The sequence below is a fragment of the Salvia miltiorrhiza genome, chromosome 1 (genome assembly GCF_028751815.1).
Source record: "Salvia miltiorrhiza cultivar Shanhuang (shh) chromosome 1, IMPLAD_Smil_shh, whole genome shotgun sequence".
Lineage (NCBI taxonomy): Eukaryota > Viridiplantae > Streptophyta > Magnoliopsida > Lamiales > Lamiaceae > Salvia > Salvia miltiorrhiza.
The window spans coordinates 32,182,795-32,199,686 of NC_080387.1; the positions used below are offsets into that span (position 1 = coordinate 32,182,795).

General features: G+C 35.1%; 2 protein-coding genes across 2 annotated transcripts in view; one reads left to right on the top strand and one right to left on the bottom strand.

Annotated features, from left to right (window-relative positions):
• The window catches only part of LOC131020541 (uncharacterized), a 1,142,091-nt gene that overhangs the window by 407,751 nt on the left and 717,448 nt on the right, over positions 1 to 16,892 (bottom strand). The gene's annotated exons all lie outside the window — the stretch shown is intronic.
• Positions 5,406 to 7,976, top strand: LOC131020683 (protein FATTY ACID EXPORT 1, chloroplastic-like). Its single transcript, XM_057949665.1, has 6 exons — positions 5,406 to 5,911; positions 6,358 to 6,589; positions 6,711 to 6,878; positions 7,370 to 7,416; positions 7,502 to 7,542; positions 7,645 to 7,976. Exons 1-6 carry the CDS (start codon positions 5,801 to 5,803, stop codon positions 7,739 to 7,741), a joined length of 696 nt encoding a protein of 231 aa, XP_057805648.1. The 5' UTR covers positions 5,406 to 5,800; the 3' UTR covers positions 7,742 to 7,976.

The window sequence follows — 16,892 nt, forward strand, 5'->3', positions numbered from 1 at the left end:
TGTTGACTTGTTGTGAGATATTTCGAAGTTTGAATAAGTCGATTTTGAAGAATTTTCAGCTTGAATTACAACTTCGTTGCACCTTACTCTGTAGAAATTGACTTTATTTTATAGTAGTGTTATTTTTTTGCCGACTAAATTCGAAGAATTTTATATGCTTCAGTGGATTATGCTACATCGTTTGATCAGTCAACAAAAGTTCATGAAAAGAGGGGCCTACTTTGGACCCAAAAAGATTTTAAATCACACATTCTATTTTATTTTAGCTTTTCATTATCTTGGAGCAGGGTTTTGATTCTCCTAATCATTTTGGGATAAAATATTTTTTATGAATATTTTGAAGCACGAATTTATAAAAATAATCACTAAAAGTTCCAAAAACTTTTTCTAAATAAAAAGAAATTATAGAAAAAATATTAAGAAATTTTGGAGGAACTTTTAACTAAATAAATAATATTTATTAGATAAAAGTGTGTTGTCAAACTCTTGGTCATTCATTTGATGCTTATTTAACTATAAAATGAGTTCATGTTCTTTTAAACAATAATGTATTAGTTTAAGGAGGGCATTATAGAGTACCCAATTGATCCTTTTGAAGGTGTGAATTGCCTATTTACTGACAAATTTAATAAATTAATAAAATAAATAATTAAAAATATATACTACAGTGAGATAATTGATAATAAAGTTAATAGTTATCACTTTGTTAGTTACCTTGAACCACATAAATGCGGCTTAGAAAAACATCCAATTTATTTTGAAGTAATTCTTTCCCCTCTTCATATATTTCTCATGATCAGCACCAAATGTTTCTACTTCAAAAGCACGACTTGTTTGTAATTCTTTTGCTCTGCGGCAACAACAGTGCTTCAGATCTTGCACCACGAGAGTTGGTTACATGTCTCATCGTTAATGCATAATGACTGCATTTTTTTCACAACAACATTTTTTAGAGTTTCAAGATTAACAAACCTTAAATCAACAAGAGATTCGTTTGTAGGTATGTGATCTTTGCAACGGGTCCGTAACAAGAAATCATGTTATGCATAAGCAGCTCCTCCTCTTGAATTCATGAATACATCTGATCAAATCGATCAAGTTTCTAGGCCAAGCTCTTCTTCTAATCCTAATTTCCTTGTCAACCATCTGCTGAAGCTAAGAATCTGATGATTCAACATTGTTCATGATCGATCCTTTTCTTATTCACTTTCTTGGCGGGCTTTGTGGTCCGAGGTTTGGGAGTGCAAGGTGTGATAGACTCGACTTTGGTTTGTGTCACTTTATCTTTATTCTCTGGTGGTGCTTCTTATCTGAGTTTAGTCCGTGGGTACTCATATTCTTATATGTGCAATATTAACTCAAAAACCTTTGTGGTTGTTTCCAAGCAGGTCAATCATTTTTTTGAGGTGTGAGTGGTAGCAAGCAATAGAGTTTTCCTCGAGTTCTGGAACGACCATTATAATAATAAAGAGAAGACAAGATTCGTAACTGAAACATAAACAACATTACTATCATCATCAATCAATTAATCTATGGATACAATTACTTTGTTTAATGTTGACTCATAGAATTGTTTCCACCATCACGATCAACTTCTTCACGTCGCTTAGAAGAAGAACTGTAAGACACCGCAAAAAATAAGTAAAATTATATCAAAACATATTCATAAACAAACATATGCAAATATATTTAAATAAAATATTTGATTCTCCTATCCATCTTCGATAAAATAAAATATTTGTGTGGTCTTTCTAGATTAAAGAACACAAAATTGATGCTTTCATCTATTAAAAATAAATAAAATAAAATATTTGTATGCTCTTTATAGATTAAAAAACACAAAATTGATTCTCATTTCGTCCACAAAAAAATTGCCACATTATAGACGATATGAATTTTAATAAAATAATTAAGTGACACAATAAATGTAATTTTAAATTGAATGGTTATAAAGTGAAGTAAGGATCTCATCAATGACTAATTTTGTAAAGGGTTAAGTATCAAATAAGTCCCTATCATAGTGGCCCTTTTCACGTTTGGCTCCCTATAGTCGAAGTTGGTCCAATTAAACCCTCATACTACCTAAAATCGAACAATTGGGCCCTCTGCCCTAACGGCGACTTAACAGTTGTTAACTATTTTTTTTTAAATTTTAATACAATTAATTTTTCGCCGGAAAACGCACCATGGGTTTTGACCGAATGAAGCCAAAGCAACCCGCCTGGGTTTTGACCGTAAAATTGGCCGAAAACTGGCCGGAAACACACCGGATGAAGCCAAAGCAATCACCGCCTAAGGTTTCGCGCTACCACTGAGCGGCGCCGCTGCCTGCACAACCTCCGTCTGCCTATCGTCGACCACCTTCTAAACTTGCCGCTAGACAAACACGCAAGGAGGAGGAGGCGCGATTAAAATCGCAGCCATCTCCTCGTTTGAAAAATGACAAGCCCACGTCTAAAATCGCGTCGCCCACGCTGCGATTCAGAATTTCGCGCCGCCTCACAGCAACCCCAGCAACGGAAACTCTATTGGGAATTGTTCACGGCGGTTGGGCTGCCAAGATTTGCCGGAGCAAACCTAGCCCCCAATTGCCGTCGACTCCCAGACGAACGCCAAGGAGCCGCAAAACCTGCTAGGGATTGGACGAGGTGGGGGAGGTGAGAGAGGGGGATACGGCGGCGGGTTGCGGCGTCGATGAGAGAGGCGGAGGGGTGGGGGAGGAGGAGCGGTGGATGAGGGAGAAGACGTAGTGCGGGAGAGAGGAAGAGGGAAATGAAATGGAGGGGTAGAGGCTGTGGAAGATTTTCCGGCGAGTTTGGCGAAGCGCAGCCTACGCAGCACACCAACAAAATTTTAAAAAAAATAAATTGAAAATAGTTAACGACTGTTAAGTTGCCGTTAGGGCAGAGGGCCCAATTGTTCGATTTTAGGTAGTATGAGGGTTTAATTGGACCAACTTCGACTATAGGGAGCCAAACGTGAAAATGACCACTATGATAGAGGTTTATTTGATATTTAACCCTTTTGTAAATAATGGATAATTGAAAGTTAATAAGATGTTGTTGTGTGGGTAATACTACTATAAATGAACATGATGATTTTTGAGTTATTGGCGCCTAAATACACGAACTTTGAGCTCATTTTATTTTTTCGCACGAACTTTGAAAATTGTCAAAAAATACGAAATTTTGGACTCATTTTGTTTTTTCCCATGAAATATATTGTTATAAAAAATGATCCAAACAATTCTTTTATTTAATTTTTTTTCAAAATGACATCGTTTTGATTACGGAATACGTATATTTTAAAATAAAAAAATTATGTCACATGAATAATTGTCATATGTCATTAATTAAATTAATTAAGCTAGCTAGTTAATTATAAAAAATTATTTGTATCATTTTTTAATAACAAGATATTTCGTGAGAAAAAACAAAATGAGCCAAAGTTAGTGTATTCTTTGACAATTCTCAAAGTTTGTAGAAAAAAATAAAATAAATCAGAGTTCGTGTGTTTTTTGATCTTTTAAAATTTGTTGAAAAAATCAAAATGGATCCAAACTTCATGTATTTAAGCGCCATAATCTATAATTTTTTTGTGAAAGAACTGAACAAAAAAATTGTGACATGTTTTTCATAGACGGACGGAGTATTATTATCAATAAACATCTTTAATTTTTTTTTAGTTTTATAAAATCATTAGCGACCATGACCAAGATTCGACTTAAAAATTGAAGTGACAAATATTAATGGAACTAACAAAATGACAAAAAAAATTCGACGAGAGTACAATAATGCGCATGTATCGTAATTCGTAAGGCTAATTTGGCCGCAGGGCGGAACATAACATTACTAGTGAACTCAATTAGATAAATCTTAGCTTTTTCAGTGTAGTTTCATGATATCGTGACCACAAACGTTGCCATTTATCTAATAATAACGATATCATTTTTTTTTTGTTAATTAAAATATGATTTTTTTTTAAAATTTCTTTTTGTATTGCAAAATAAATACTACATTTCAAGCATGCCTCCTCGATATCGCAGCTTACAAATATTATCAAATGTAGTTAAATTTAGTGGTTGATCTAATTTATGATATGATAAGAGGCAGTAATAAATTACAAGTGAACATTTGTTGCTATCAACTTTGGTCCCTTCGATTCTCTGATTTGCCTATGAATGGTGATCTCAGAAGGTCAGCATCCAGACATTCAGTGGGGCCCAGCTTATCAAAATTGTACTCATCATAGCAATTTTGCCAATTCATTTGTTACCATTATCAGACACTATGCTTAGGAATATGAATTATAATCCACTTTTTCGCCTCAATCCATCCACTAAATAGAGTACTATTTGGAAATTTATTCTGCAAACGCCACTACTATTTCTGATTCCTTATTATTATATTATTATTGAAGGAGTTTGCCACTGCTTGGTGTTTCTTTAGAGGACTATTTTAATTTAATTAATTAATAAAGTCAATTAATATATATATATATATATATGTATGTATATATATAAAGCATAACTAATTAGCAAAACCTATTTCCGGCCCTTTTCTCTTAATCCACAATTAGAATGTGGATTGATTTTCTTTCTTTCCATCTTAAACTGTGCTATTGATTATAAAATTATTTTTATATATTGTTAAAATTATGTATTTTGTAATTGTATGATGATTTTATTTCTAGAAGTCAATGACATTGTAAAAGTCAATGACATTGTAAAAATTATGTATTCTAAAGTCTCGATCATTTGCTAATAAATAACAACACCAAAATAGAATAAGCAAGACGTGAATATGATTGAAATTTTGGCACTTTGTATACTTTAGAATAACTTGTGAATAGTTTGTATGACTTGCGTATTTTACAATGAGAATATTAATATATTTATATGCTAAAAATATTAAAAGGTCAGAAAAAGAGTTCATCAAAAACAAAATAGAATAAGAAAGACGTGAATATGATTGAAACTTAATAATCCCGCTGGCCGAGTATTCTCCAAAGTTAACAGAACCGATCACCTACCCACCATGGACAAGAATAACGTGCCCACCACTGATGTGGCAATGTTAATTAGGAAAGAGAATTAATAAATCTTACTCTAATTAAAATTATCTTACTCTAATTAACATTGCCACATGTCATCAATGATTGATACATTATTCTTGCCCACGGTGGATAGGTGATCGGTTCTGCCAAAGTTAAATGCAACAATCGAGCAAAGTACAAACACTCTACTAACTCGATTTGGAAATAAATAAACTAATGCTCAATAAAAAGATCAAAATCTTTCTGTTTCTATCGGTAATAATAATAACGTGATATATAAGCACTAAAAGAGACATTCACACCTCTCACAGAAAATCAAAGGAGAGAAGAGACGTTGGCTTCATTGTTGCGACGCTAAGGTTAGGGGGAAATATAAAACTCTGTAGGGCTTCAATAGTAGCCCACTTCAAGCCAATTAAAACCAGCCCATAAAACATTACTCAACATTTTAAAAAGATGCAAATAAATAAAGGCAAAAATCTAACTATTTTCAACTATCGAATCGGTTATTGATTTTGTACGAATTTCGATTTCGATAATCGAAAATTTCCGAATTGTTCAACAACCCTCACTCAAAGCATTTCTGCTCACTTTTTTCTATTATTCAACTTTTTAAAGTTTTGTGCTTACTATTTCCCATCATTTCCTTATCAAATTTTCATTTTCCTTCACAAGCTAACAGTATTCAACATAATACACAGCACGAAATTTTAATCAAAATTCTGGCAATCGCAAATCAAGAACCATGTCTTCGGCGATTTCTCAGCTCTCATGCTTCTCCGCCGTAGTTGACACCCGCCGTTTGCAGCTCCACCAGAGATCCCGTCTCTGCCCCACGAAATTTCGTCCCGGAAAGGTACAATCTCGATCCCAATTTCTCGCAGTTCCATTCCTTAATCTTTAAAATAAACATTGAATTGAGTAATTTTTTTGTCTTGCTTAGCTGAATAAGTTGACATTTTAGGAGGGCTTGGTGAAATTGATTGAACAATTACTGTTCTTATAAAAGGGGTTTAGCTTAATTGGACTTTTTTTGTTTTGTTTGGTTTAGCTCAACTGGACTTAATTTAGTTTAAGATGCTATTTTTCTTGGCTTCCAAGGTTTGGGTTATGATGAAAAAATGTTGAGATCAAATTAAATTGGTATTAAGATTTTTTTAATTATTATTTCAATTATGAGTGTTGTGAATTTGAAATGCCTAATATGTATCCATTATTCTGCGTGGAGCTTCTAGTTTTATTGGTTTTTGTTAATCATAATATGTTGAAGATGATGCAAATTAAATGCCATGTTTTTTTCAGGTTTTAAATGTTATGAACGGTGATGGACATGGCTCAAAATTATCCCAATTAGAGAATAAAACTCTAAGTTATGTAGAGGATGCATCAGCATCCTATAATGGAAGCTCGGCGCAGCCGCATTCTGCTGCAGAAAGTTTTGTTGCTGGAGCAGCAACAAATGAACAGGAAAGCATCATCAGCGCACCAAAGAGGGCGGCAATGATTCACGACTTCTGTTTTGGAATTCCCTTCGGTTAGAATTGCAGGCTTTCTTCGCTTGGTGATCTGTTTGCTTTCTTATGTTGTGTTTCAATATGCAAGAATATATTGAGTCGCAAAAATTTGTTGCTCTAACTAGATTGTTTCTAAGCCAGGTGGACTAGTCTTTTCCGGGGGGCTCGTTGGATTTCTGGTTTCAAAAAACCCTCGTACCCTAATGTCCGGTGTGCTCTATGGAGGTGCCATACTTGCCCTTAGCACTCTGAGTTTGAAGGTCTGGAGACAAGGGAAACCGAGCTTTCCATTCATACTGGGTCAAGCAGGTAATTACTTTCTTCTTCAGAGATCCTTTTCAATGATTTGGCAAAGATTCAGAAATTTGTGAGATGATTTTTAGTGGAGGCTATAGCATCACCATCAATAGCTCATTTTCATTATGCATGTGCTTATTGTATGTATGTTCTAGATAAATGAAAAAGTCTTGGACTTGCTCGCCATAATATTCTTTGTAGCATCCGCAACATGGATTAATGTAATAGAGAACTCGAACTCATTATTAGTGGTGAGCTTGGTCGAACCATTTCCTTAAGTGAGAAAACAACGACAAAGCAAATTCTAGGTGGAGACTTCTTATGTTGATATGGTTACATGTCTAAAATGAAATAGATAGTTTTTCCCTCTTTTGATATGGAATCTTTCTTTGTTTCATATGGTGAGTAGGTATAAGTTTTTGTTCCTTTTCAATATGTTGTCTTTCTTCTCTCTCTTTTTTTTTGGTTGCAAAACTTTAATCCTCTCAATCTCCGGCTTGCAGTACTCTCACTCGCCCTCCTGTTTAAGCATTCTCGGGCATATACATTGGTAATGCATAACACGACCAAATTTTCTACTTCCATTCTGCATATCCTGTAACAATTTGACGTGTCGCGTCTTGAATTTCTTGCAGACGAACAAACTCTTCCCAACAGCCTTCAATGTTGTCATGAGGTAAGTGTACTATCATATCAGTATCATGCTTCTACTAATAATAATAATCTACCTCTTCCATTGTTATGTTGTGATGCTCATCACGTGTTTTAAATGCCCTAGTGCTGCAATGCTGTGCTTTTACGCCTACGTGATGATATCCGGAGGCAATCCTCCGCCAAAGAAGCTGAAGCCTACTGCTGCAGTCGAATCCTCCTAGTCGAGAAATGGAAACGTGCGCTGCTGATACTAGAGGTGAGTTACCGACACCTCTGGCCAGGGGCGGATGTACATGGGAGCAACATCCGTACACCCAATTTTGTTTTTTGTTTTTTCTTTACTATATACATATATATATATACAAGAAAAATATAATATAGTGTTTTAATAATTATAATATCCACGTTAATTGCTTAACATTTTACAGTGATTTAAATTTGTGTTATTTTTGTTCATTTTCCTTTCTTAGTTGATTTCTTATGTTGAATTTGAGTCGATCATCGAGTTAAAGTAAAATTATGAATTATTGATAATGAAATTAGTTTATTTCTTTTAGAAGATGAAATAATTTTTTTTTTTAAAAAGAATAGGTCTTGATATGCTTTTAATGTATTTACAATTAAATTAATGGAATTGCGAACAACTATTTATTATATTAAGTGACTTATTCCAATTCTAAACTCATTAAGATTCTTTTTGGATATAAAAATAAACTGTATGGAATACTATTTTTTTTTTGGCTCAAGGCTCTCGCTCCCAAACTTTCGTGTAGATATTTTTAGATACTTCAATAAATTTTGCCTCCCTAATGACAAATTCCAAATCCGTCACTCTCTCTGGCCCTCATCAAAGTTCCCTTTTGTGTAAATTAATTTAGACTATTTAGAGCATCTCCAGTGCATGGTATCTTAGGGGGTGTCTTAGATGGTGGTCCCCACCTAAGATACACCCCTCTCCAATGCATTGAGTCTTAGAGAGTGTCTTAAATCCTCATTTCCACAAAATACATATTTCTACACTTTTATTTTTAAATTCTCAATTTCATTAAAATTAAAATTAAATATTACAATAACTAAAATAAAATTAAAGACATAATTAAAAAATTGCATAATTTTAATAATAAAAAAATTACAATAATTAAAATTAACAATAAATATTATTAATTTAAATAATTAAATAGCAATAATTAAAAATTGGGATAAAAATTAAAAGAAATTAAAAAAGTCAAATCAATTTTTCTTCACCCACCCACCCACCGCCCCACCCCACCCCACCCCACCCCACCCCACTCCACTCCACTCTTTCTTCTTCTTCTTCTTCTTCTTCCCCCATCTCTCTGTAAATTTTTCGTTTCTTTTTTAAAATTCTTCTTCCCCCATCTCTTCTCTCTTCTTCTTGTAATTGTTCGTTTTTTTTTCTAATTTCCGCGCGTCTCCCACACGCGATCATCTTTTCTCTCCTTCGCCCCGAGTCTTCACTTTGACACGGCCTCGCATCACGCCGTGTCTCCAGCGCGGCCACCACCTTGGCGACCCAGCTCGACCCCGCCTTCGACATCGCCGCTGGAGATGCTCTTAGAGGACATTTTCTATTAAGTATCACGATAGAGATAGTGAATGGATCATCAGAAGTTGGCAGTATAAATTTGATTTGAATTACGAAGCATGAACGTTAACGCGCGTAGATTATTATGCTCTTGTTGTAGGTAACTTTCAGAAGCAACTTTCGGATCATTTACATAGCTATATAGGTCCCTGTGGAGTGGCCTAGTTGCCTAGTTGGTGGAGTCCGATTTGCATTATCCACTTTTGAAGTCGAACTTGTTACAATTGGTTCGGTAGCAGTAGCGTTTAATGGAGAACACGAACACGCTCATGCTCATCAAATTATATTGAAGATATCAATCATTTCGTTGAACGTGCATCAAAATATACTGAATTTTTGGGGTTTTTGGGGTTGGATCCCCTACATGTTCAACATAAAAATTCGTTGAACATGGCGTGAATAAATGTTGACCGTTAGATTAGATAAGATCAACGGTTGAGATTCGTTCTTTGTTCTTTGAATATTTAGTGTTCTCTATTGAACTCTTCCACATATATATATATATATATATATATATATATATATATATATATATATATATATATATGGTTGGGTTCCGTAGAGAACTACAAATAAGTATAGAACGTGAAATAATGAATAAATCTATAAATTTAACGAATATATCGCATAACTAATGAATATGTGTATTCAGTAAAAATATAGAAACAATATATAAAATCCCGCCCATCTCAGGATTCAGATCTAGGCCAAAACTTATTCATAAGATACATTGATTTATTCATCGAAATTATAGACTTATTTGTAACTTCATATTTGTTCTCCGTTCTTTACTTAACTTGCAATTCTCTACGGATCTTCTCCATATATATATATATATATATATATAGGCAAAAGTTCAATTGAGAAGGTATAAATGTAGTGAGAATTGAGAAATAATCTAAACCCTTCATCTAACTTAATCTAATGGTCAAGATTTCGTTTATGATTACACGGCCAATAAACATAAAGAGGAGATCTTTGTAATTTACTGATTAAGCAAATCCATAATTACCATTAATACTACTAATCATATCTTCTTATTTTTAGAAGATTTTGGATGAAGATACGTTATACGTTCAACTATCCATTGAAAACCTTAATATTCTTATTGCTCATGCATATTTCCAGAATTCATTGCATAATACATTAAATCTGATGATTTTTGAAATATATTAATTAGAAATCAACAACAACAAAAATCAACATCAAATTGCGATGCCGCGAAGAATTATAGCAACATAAACATCATCAAAAACATCATCAACGAAGAGCTCATGGCGCATGTGATAGATCAAAATCGACGAGTCAAGGATGATGATGAAGAAGAAGACAACGATGCCGCAAGTCTCGTCGAATCTGGTTTATATTTTGTTGAACTTATCCATTACTGTAATGAACTTTAATGGATTTTTATTCAACTTATTTTATGCTGCAATGACTAATCGAACAGAAGTAAGTGGGTTTCCTTCGCTGGCTCGTTTCTGCGCCGATTGGCCACTAGGCCGTGAGCCGTCAACACGTAGCCGTTCTTTCATCTTCAGGGTACCACTATCACAAATCGAAAAGCCGAAATACTATCTCCATCTCCCCAACCAACGACCGCAACATCCTTCGGCAACCAACGTCGTATTCCCGATGTAGCAACCAATCGATTTACGACCTCTGTTTTTCTCCCTCCTTACTGTAACGGAGAGCCGAGAAACCACCATCGTGTAGTCCATTCTTCCACGCACACAAACGGCTAAGTCGAGAGACTCCATGGCCGAACACCATCGCGAAACGACGAACGGAAAATCACTCGGCGAGCAACATAACAATCTGCAACGAACTTATTGATTCAGTTTATTGAATGTTGTATCATAGAATAATAATACTAAGGGCTGATTGTTTTATATTGCAGTCTCGTGGAACCTGGTTCATATTTTGTTGAACTTATCCATTACTGTAATGAACTTTAAGGCGTTCCATGGTTTTCTTAATTAGAGTTGATTGATTTATATTTAAGAAGGTACCTCCATCATTAGTACGTTCCATGGTTTCCTTCGTTGAAAACCAGAATTCGACGAACTAGGTAAATTTGAGAGTGAAACCTAAAGAAATGAAATTCGTGGAGATATCCATAATATCTCCAGCCGAACGTTATCAACGACAAATTCGGGATTTGATAAGAGATTTCTTATTCGGAATCAAGATTAAATGACCTAAATCTCCTTTTCGATTTTTAAATCTATTTTAAGTATGATATTTAATGACTTAAATCTATAAATCAATTAAATATAGGACGTTGGATCTAATAATATTAAGGGCTTAGATTGATTCTTAGTTCTTAATCTTAGGGGGCTTTTCTATTGAAGCTAACCCTATATATATATATATATGGTGTGGTTCTAGAGAGAACTACATTATTTGTGAGAACGAGAGAACCATCAAATTTAATGCATTCATTGTAAAAATTAATGCATTCGCTGTTAAAATTAATGCACTCAAAAAAATAAAAAAAATTGCTCCCTTCAGGATTCGAACTCAAATCTGCATTCATCCAACAAAATGATACATCCACCGTAGATCTTGATAATCGAATGGCTGAAAATGGTTCTCCGTTCTTTTTTTATTTATGGTTCTTTCTTGAACCTCTCCATATATATATATATATATATATATATATATATATATATATATATATATATAGGGGTGCGCTCCAGTGAGACCCCCTATTTTTCGTGTAACATGAGGACAATGAATAAGACATATAATACTAATGAACAAGACGTATATGTAACGAACAAGATGTATATACTGATAAAAATAAAATTTAAAAAATTGGTAATGAATAAGACATATATACTGATGAACAAGGCAATATATACTGATGAACAATGCAGTATATACTGATGAATAACAAAATTTAAAATATTTTGCTACCTCCAGGATTCGAGACCCTGTGAAAGAAAATCTCCCACCAGATACAATATCAGTCATATGATTGATAAAATAAACGCACCAGATCGTGCCTCATGTTACACGAAAATTAGGGGGTCTCATTGGAGCGGCCCCCTATATATATATATATATATATATATATATATAGAAAAGTTAAACAGAGAATGCTAAATATTTAGAGAATAGAGAATTCGTGAAATAAAAACGAATAGATCTACAATTTTTACGAACAAATCAATGTACCGCGTGAACAGCAATTTACCCCGGGTTCGAATCCTGCTGGTGGCGAGTTTTTCTCTTTTTTCACTAAATACGTCTGTTCGTTAGTTATATTGATCTGTTCGTAAAATGTATAGACTTGTTCAAAATGAAATATATAATAATTCTCTGTTTAACTTGACCCTATATATATATATATATATATATATATATATATATATATATATAGGGTTAGGTTCAGTGAAGAAGGCCTAAATGTATGAGAGAAGAGAGAAGTAATCTCATTCGTCGATCTTATCTAATCTAACGGACATGATTTATTCACGCCATGTTCAACGGATTTTTTCGTTGAACATTCATCAAATATATTGAACATATACAATATTTTTGGGGGTTCTGGGGTTCGACCCCCCATATGTTCAACGAAAAAATCTATTGAACATGGAGTGAATAAATCATGTCCGTTAGATTAGATAAGATCAACGGATGAGATTACTTCTCTCTTCTCTCTTACATTTAGGCCTTCTTCATTGAACCTTGGCCTATATATATATATATATATATATATATATATATATAGGGGAGGGCTAGAATAAAAACACTCTTAAGTGTATAAAATATAAATGATTTTCAGCCCTTAGATCATCAAGATTTACGGTTGATTCGTAACCCTGTTGGATGAATTCGTGGTCCTGGATTCGAATCTCAAAGGTAGCAAAAAATTATTTTTCACAATTCGTAACCATGTTTGATGAATTCGTAACCCTGTTGGATAAAATTCGTACATTAAAAAACGTTTATATTTATATTTTAAGAAGTGTTTTTACAGTAGCCCTCCCTTATATATATATATATATATATATATATATATATATGGAATGGTTCCAATGAGAATCCTCATATATGGTGAGATTTTAGATTAATTTATAGATGTTGATTTAATATAGAGCTAATATATAAAACTATCGACTTTCATATTGTAAAACTAAAATCTAGCCTATCAAATAAAAATAATAAAAAGTGGGCAGTTTTTGAACAAAAAGTCAAAAATACCCCTTCCTTTAAAATATTAAAAAATGGCCACTTACTTCTATCCCTCTCTCATCTCTCTCAGATTCAATTCACGTCTCTCTCTCTCTCTCTCTCTCTCTCTCTTTCCCCCCTCTCCCCCATCGCCACAACACCCTACTCAATCCCTACAGCCACTGTTAAACCCTCCACCACCGAGGCAAGCCGTGACAACCACCACCACGGAACCCCCAAAAACTCGGCCCCCTCACCACCACCACAGAATCCCTCTCAATCGTAAAGGCAAGCCGCCGCCGACGAACGTCGCCGCCGCCTACAAAACCCCCAATTCCATAAGCTCAAACAACATCAATTTTCTACCCTAATTTGAGCTCAAACAACATCAATTTTCGACCTAATTTCGAGATTCGCGACCCGCGACCCTTCTAGGCTTTGTTGGGAAAAAGTCGCGCCGCCTAGGGTTTCATTCTCTTAGAGCGGTGCCGCCTCTGCTCACCTTCCGGCCAAACAATGCGGTGCCAGCAGACATCCCTAGCCACGGCAACTTTCGGTGAGCCTTCTCCCCAGGCAAAGTCGCCGGTCAGAAAAAAAGAAGTAGCGCGAATAAAATGCTGTGAGATCTGGGCAACTTCCCCGCCGCGCAAACGCGGCTCCGCTGCTCTCTGCCTCCACACGATCTGCGCCACCAGACGCGGCATCTCCGATTCTCCTCCGATGCCGAGTTCTGCAGCCCCGATGAATTCGACGATGCTTGAATCTGTGTACTGTATTGTAGATCTATAATCTCTCTCTTTATCTCGCTCTCTCTCTCCTTGTAAACGCATATCTGGAATTTTGTTTGTGAATATTGCAAATCTGCTTGAACTTTTGTTTGTGAATTTTGTTGGCTGTTTGTAGAAGATTTGGTGTGAGGAGGGAGATTAGTCAAATTAATATTCTTGGCTTGATGTCTGGAGATTTGTTGGTTTGATGTTTTTGGTTAGTATGTACGAAGAACTTTGATAGTATGTATGAAGAACTTTTTAGTTAGTTTTTGTTAGTATGTATGAAGAACTTTTGTATGGGATGAAAAAACTTTTGTGTTAAGAACTTGATCCTCAGCAACATAGCTTTTGTGTTAAGAACTTTTGTATTTTGGTGTTGTACAGCAATGTGATTGAGCTGTATAATTACTTTTTTAATGTTCTTAAATTCACTACCAAATTTATGAATTCACAGCTTAATGTTTTTGAATTCACAACCACATCTATGAATTCACAACTTAATATTCTTGAATTCACAACCAGATCTATTAATTCACAATCAAAATAAATTCTAGTTTTAGTTGTGAATTCAAACTTTAAAAACTCAAATTCACAACTATTTGAATTCACAACCAAAATAAATTATGGTTGTCAATTGAATTCTGATTGTAAATTCACTAAAACTCGAATTCACAATCAAAATAAATTCTAGTTTTAGTTGTGAATTCAAACTTTAAAAACTAAAATTCACAACTACTTGAATTCACAACCAAAATAAATTGTGATCGTGAATTAAATTTTAGTTGTGAATTCGACTGGTTGTGAATTCACAACCAAAAAATTCTGGTTGTGAATTCACAACCAAAAAATTCTTGTTGTGAATTCGACTGTGTAGGGTTTAGGGTTTAGAGTGGATTTAGGATTGGGGTTTAGGTTTTAGGTTTTAGGGTTTAGGGTTTAGGGTTTAGAGTTTAGAGTGGGTTTACGGTTTAGGATTTGGAGTGGGCTTAGGCTTGTGAATTCACAATGTAACACCCCATACTTTTATGAGTAGTAGTAGTGTCGAGACACTACAGACAGTACTACGGTACTGAGATATGAGATTATAATTAAGATGAGATGGAGTTATGATGATAAATAGAGATATTGAGCATTAGAGTTACACTTTTTGATGAGACGAGTTATTATTCTAGATGGAGATATGAGTCTGATAGTATTTTGATGTTTGAGAGTGTTTGATGAACTTTGGGAATGAAAAAGTTGATGAATTTTCGAGTTTGCTCTTGTCTGCACCGTTCTGTCTTGAGTCTTGCTCTACTCAGCCGAGAAATCATTCCTCTGCTCTGGCAGAGAATTCATTATTTCTTTGACGGAGAGTTCATCCCTCTGCCCTGGCAGAGAATTCATTCCTCTGCTCTGGCAGAGAATTCGTTATTCCTCTGGCGGAGAGTTCATTCCTCTGCTCTGGCAGAGGAATATTTTGAGTTTTATTTTTAAGAGCGCTGAGATATAAACATAAGTTTATGACGAGATGAGATATCTGCGCCAGAGCGGAAGCCGTTTCTCTGACGATTCACTTCGCTGCTCTGGCATTCGGTTCCTCTGGCTTCTTGATTTCTCTGCTCTGGCTAGTGATTTCGCTGCTCTGGCGAACATTCCTCTGCTCTGGATACGAGCTCTGCTCTGCCAAGTGAGTTATGTTTTGAGCGGTCTTTGCTTTGGACAGAGCTGGCGCCGATTCCTCTGCCCTGACAGAGAAATCACCATTCCTCTGCTCTGACCCGAGAATTCATTCCTCTGTGCTGACAGAGAAATCATCATTCCTCTGCTCTTAACAGAGAATTCGTCATTCCTCTGCTATGCCAGAGAATTCATTCCTCAGCTTTGATGTGAATTTTTGCTCTGCTCTGGCGAGTATTTCTTCTCTGCTCTAACGAGCGAGGCAGAGCTATAGTTGAGCTCTGCTCTGATGGTTGAGATGTGCTCTGCTCTGGTGCGAAACCGACTTTTGAGAAAGAGGAGTCAAAGCAAGTGGATAAACTTAGTTAACGGATAAGATTTTTTTTTTGGGATAATTAAGCATGTGTTTTTATTGAAACACTTGGTGGCTAAGTAAATGGGATTAGTGTGTAGAGTTATGAGGGAACCCTTAATCACTCTTCCTTAACAAGACAAGCATCTCACTTCTCCCTCACACTTCAACTCTCGGCCACCTTCAATCTCTCTTTCCCTCTTCCGATTTTTCTCCAAAGATCACCATAGATGCGCCTCCAAAGCTTCCTAAACACACATCAAGATCAAAATCATCCACCAAATCAAGCTTAAACACTTCCAAATCTTAAAATTTCCAAGAGAACCGTGGAGCTTGATCATGAAGGATGAAAGAGAAAAACTTTGAGCTTTGTTAATCTTGGGGTAAGTGATCTTTAGTTGCAAAGATCTAGCTTCTATGATGTGCTATGTGAGATTAGATGGAAGGTTGAAGCATGAAAACTTCAACTCTTTATTTTTCTTAATTTTCGAAAGTTTGGAGGAAATTCATGAGTTCGTGAGTTGATTTGAAGACTTGAATGGTTATATGAGTTCTTGAGCATGCTATGATGTTAAGTGATGGTTTAGATTGATGATTAGAAGTGATGAAATGAGTTGTGGTATGAGTTTGTTGTTGAGAGTTATGATGTTATATTCAAGTTAGAGATGTTTTGAGATATATGATTTTTGAGTCCAAATTGGAGAAATTTCGTAGGCCTACTGACCTACTGTGATCGATGGTTTATCGATGTCTAATAGCTTTGAAAATTTTATATCAAGTCCCTACGTGAGTCTTGAGTACCC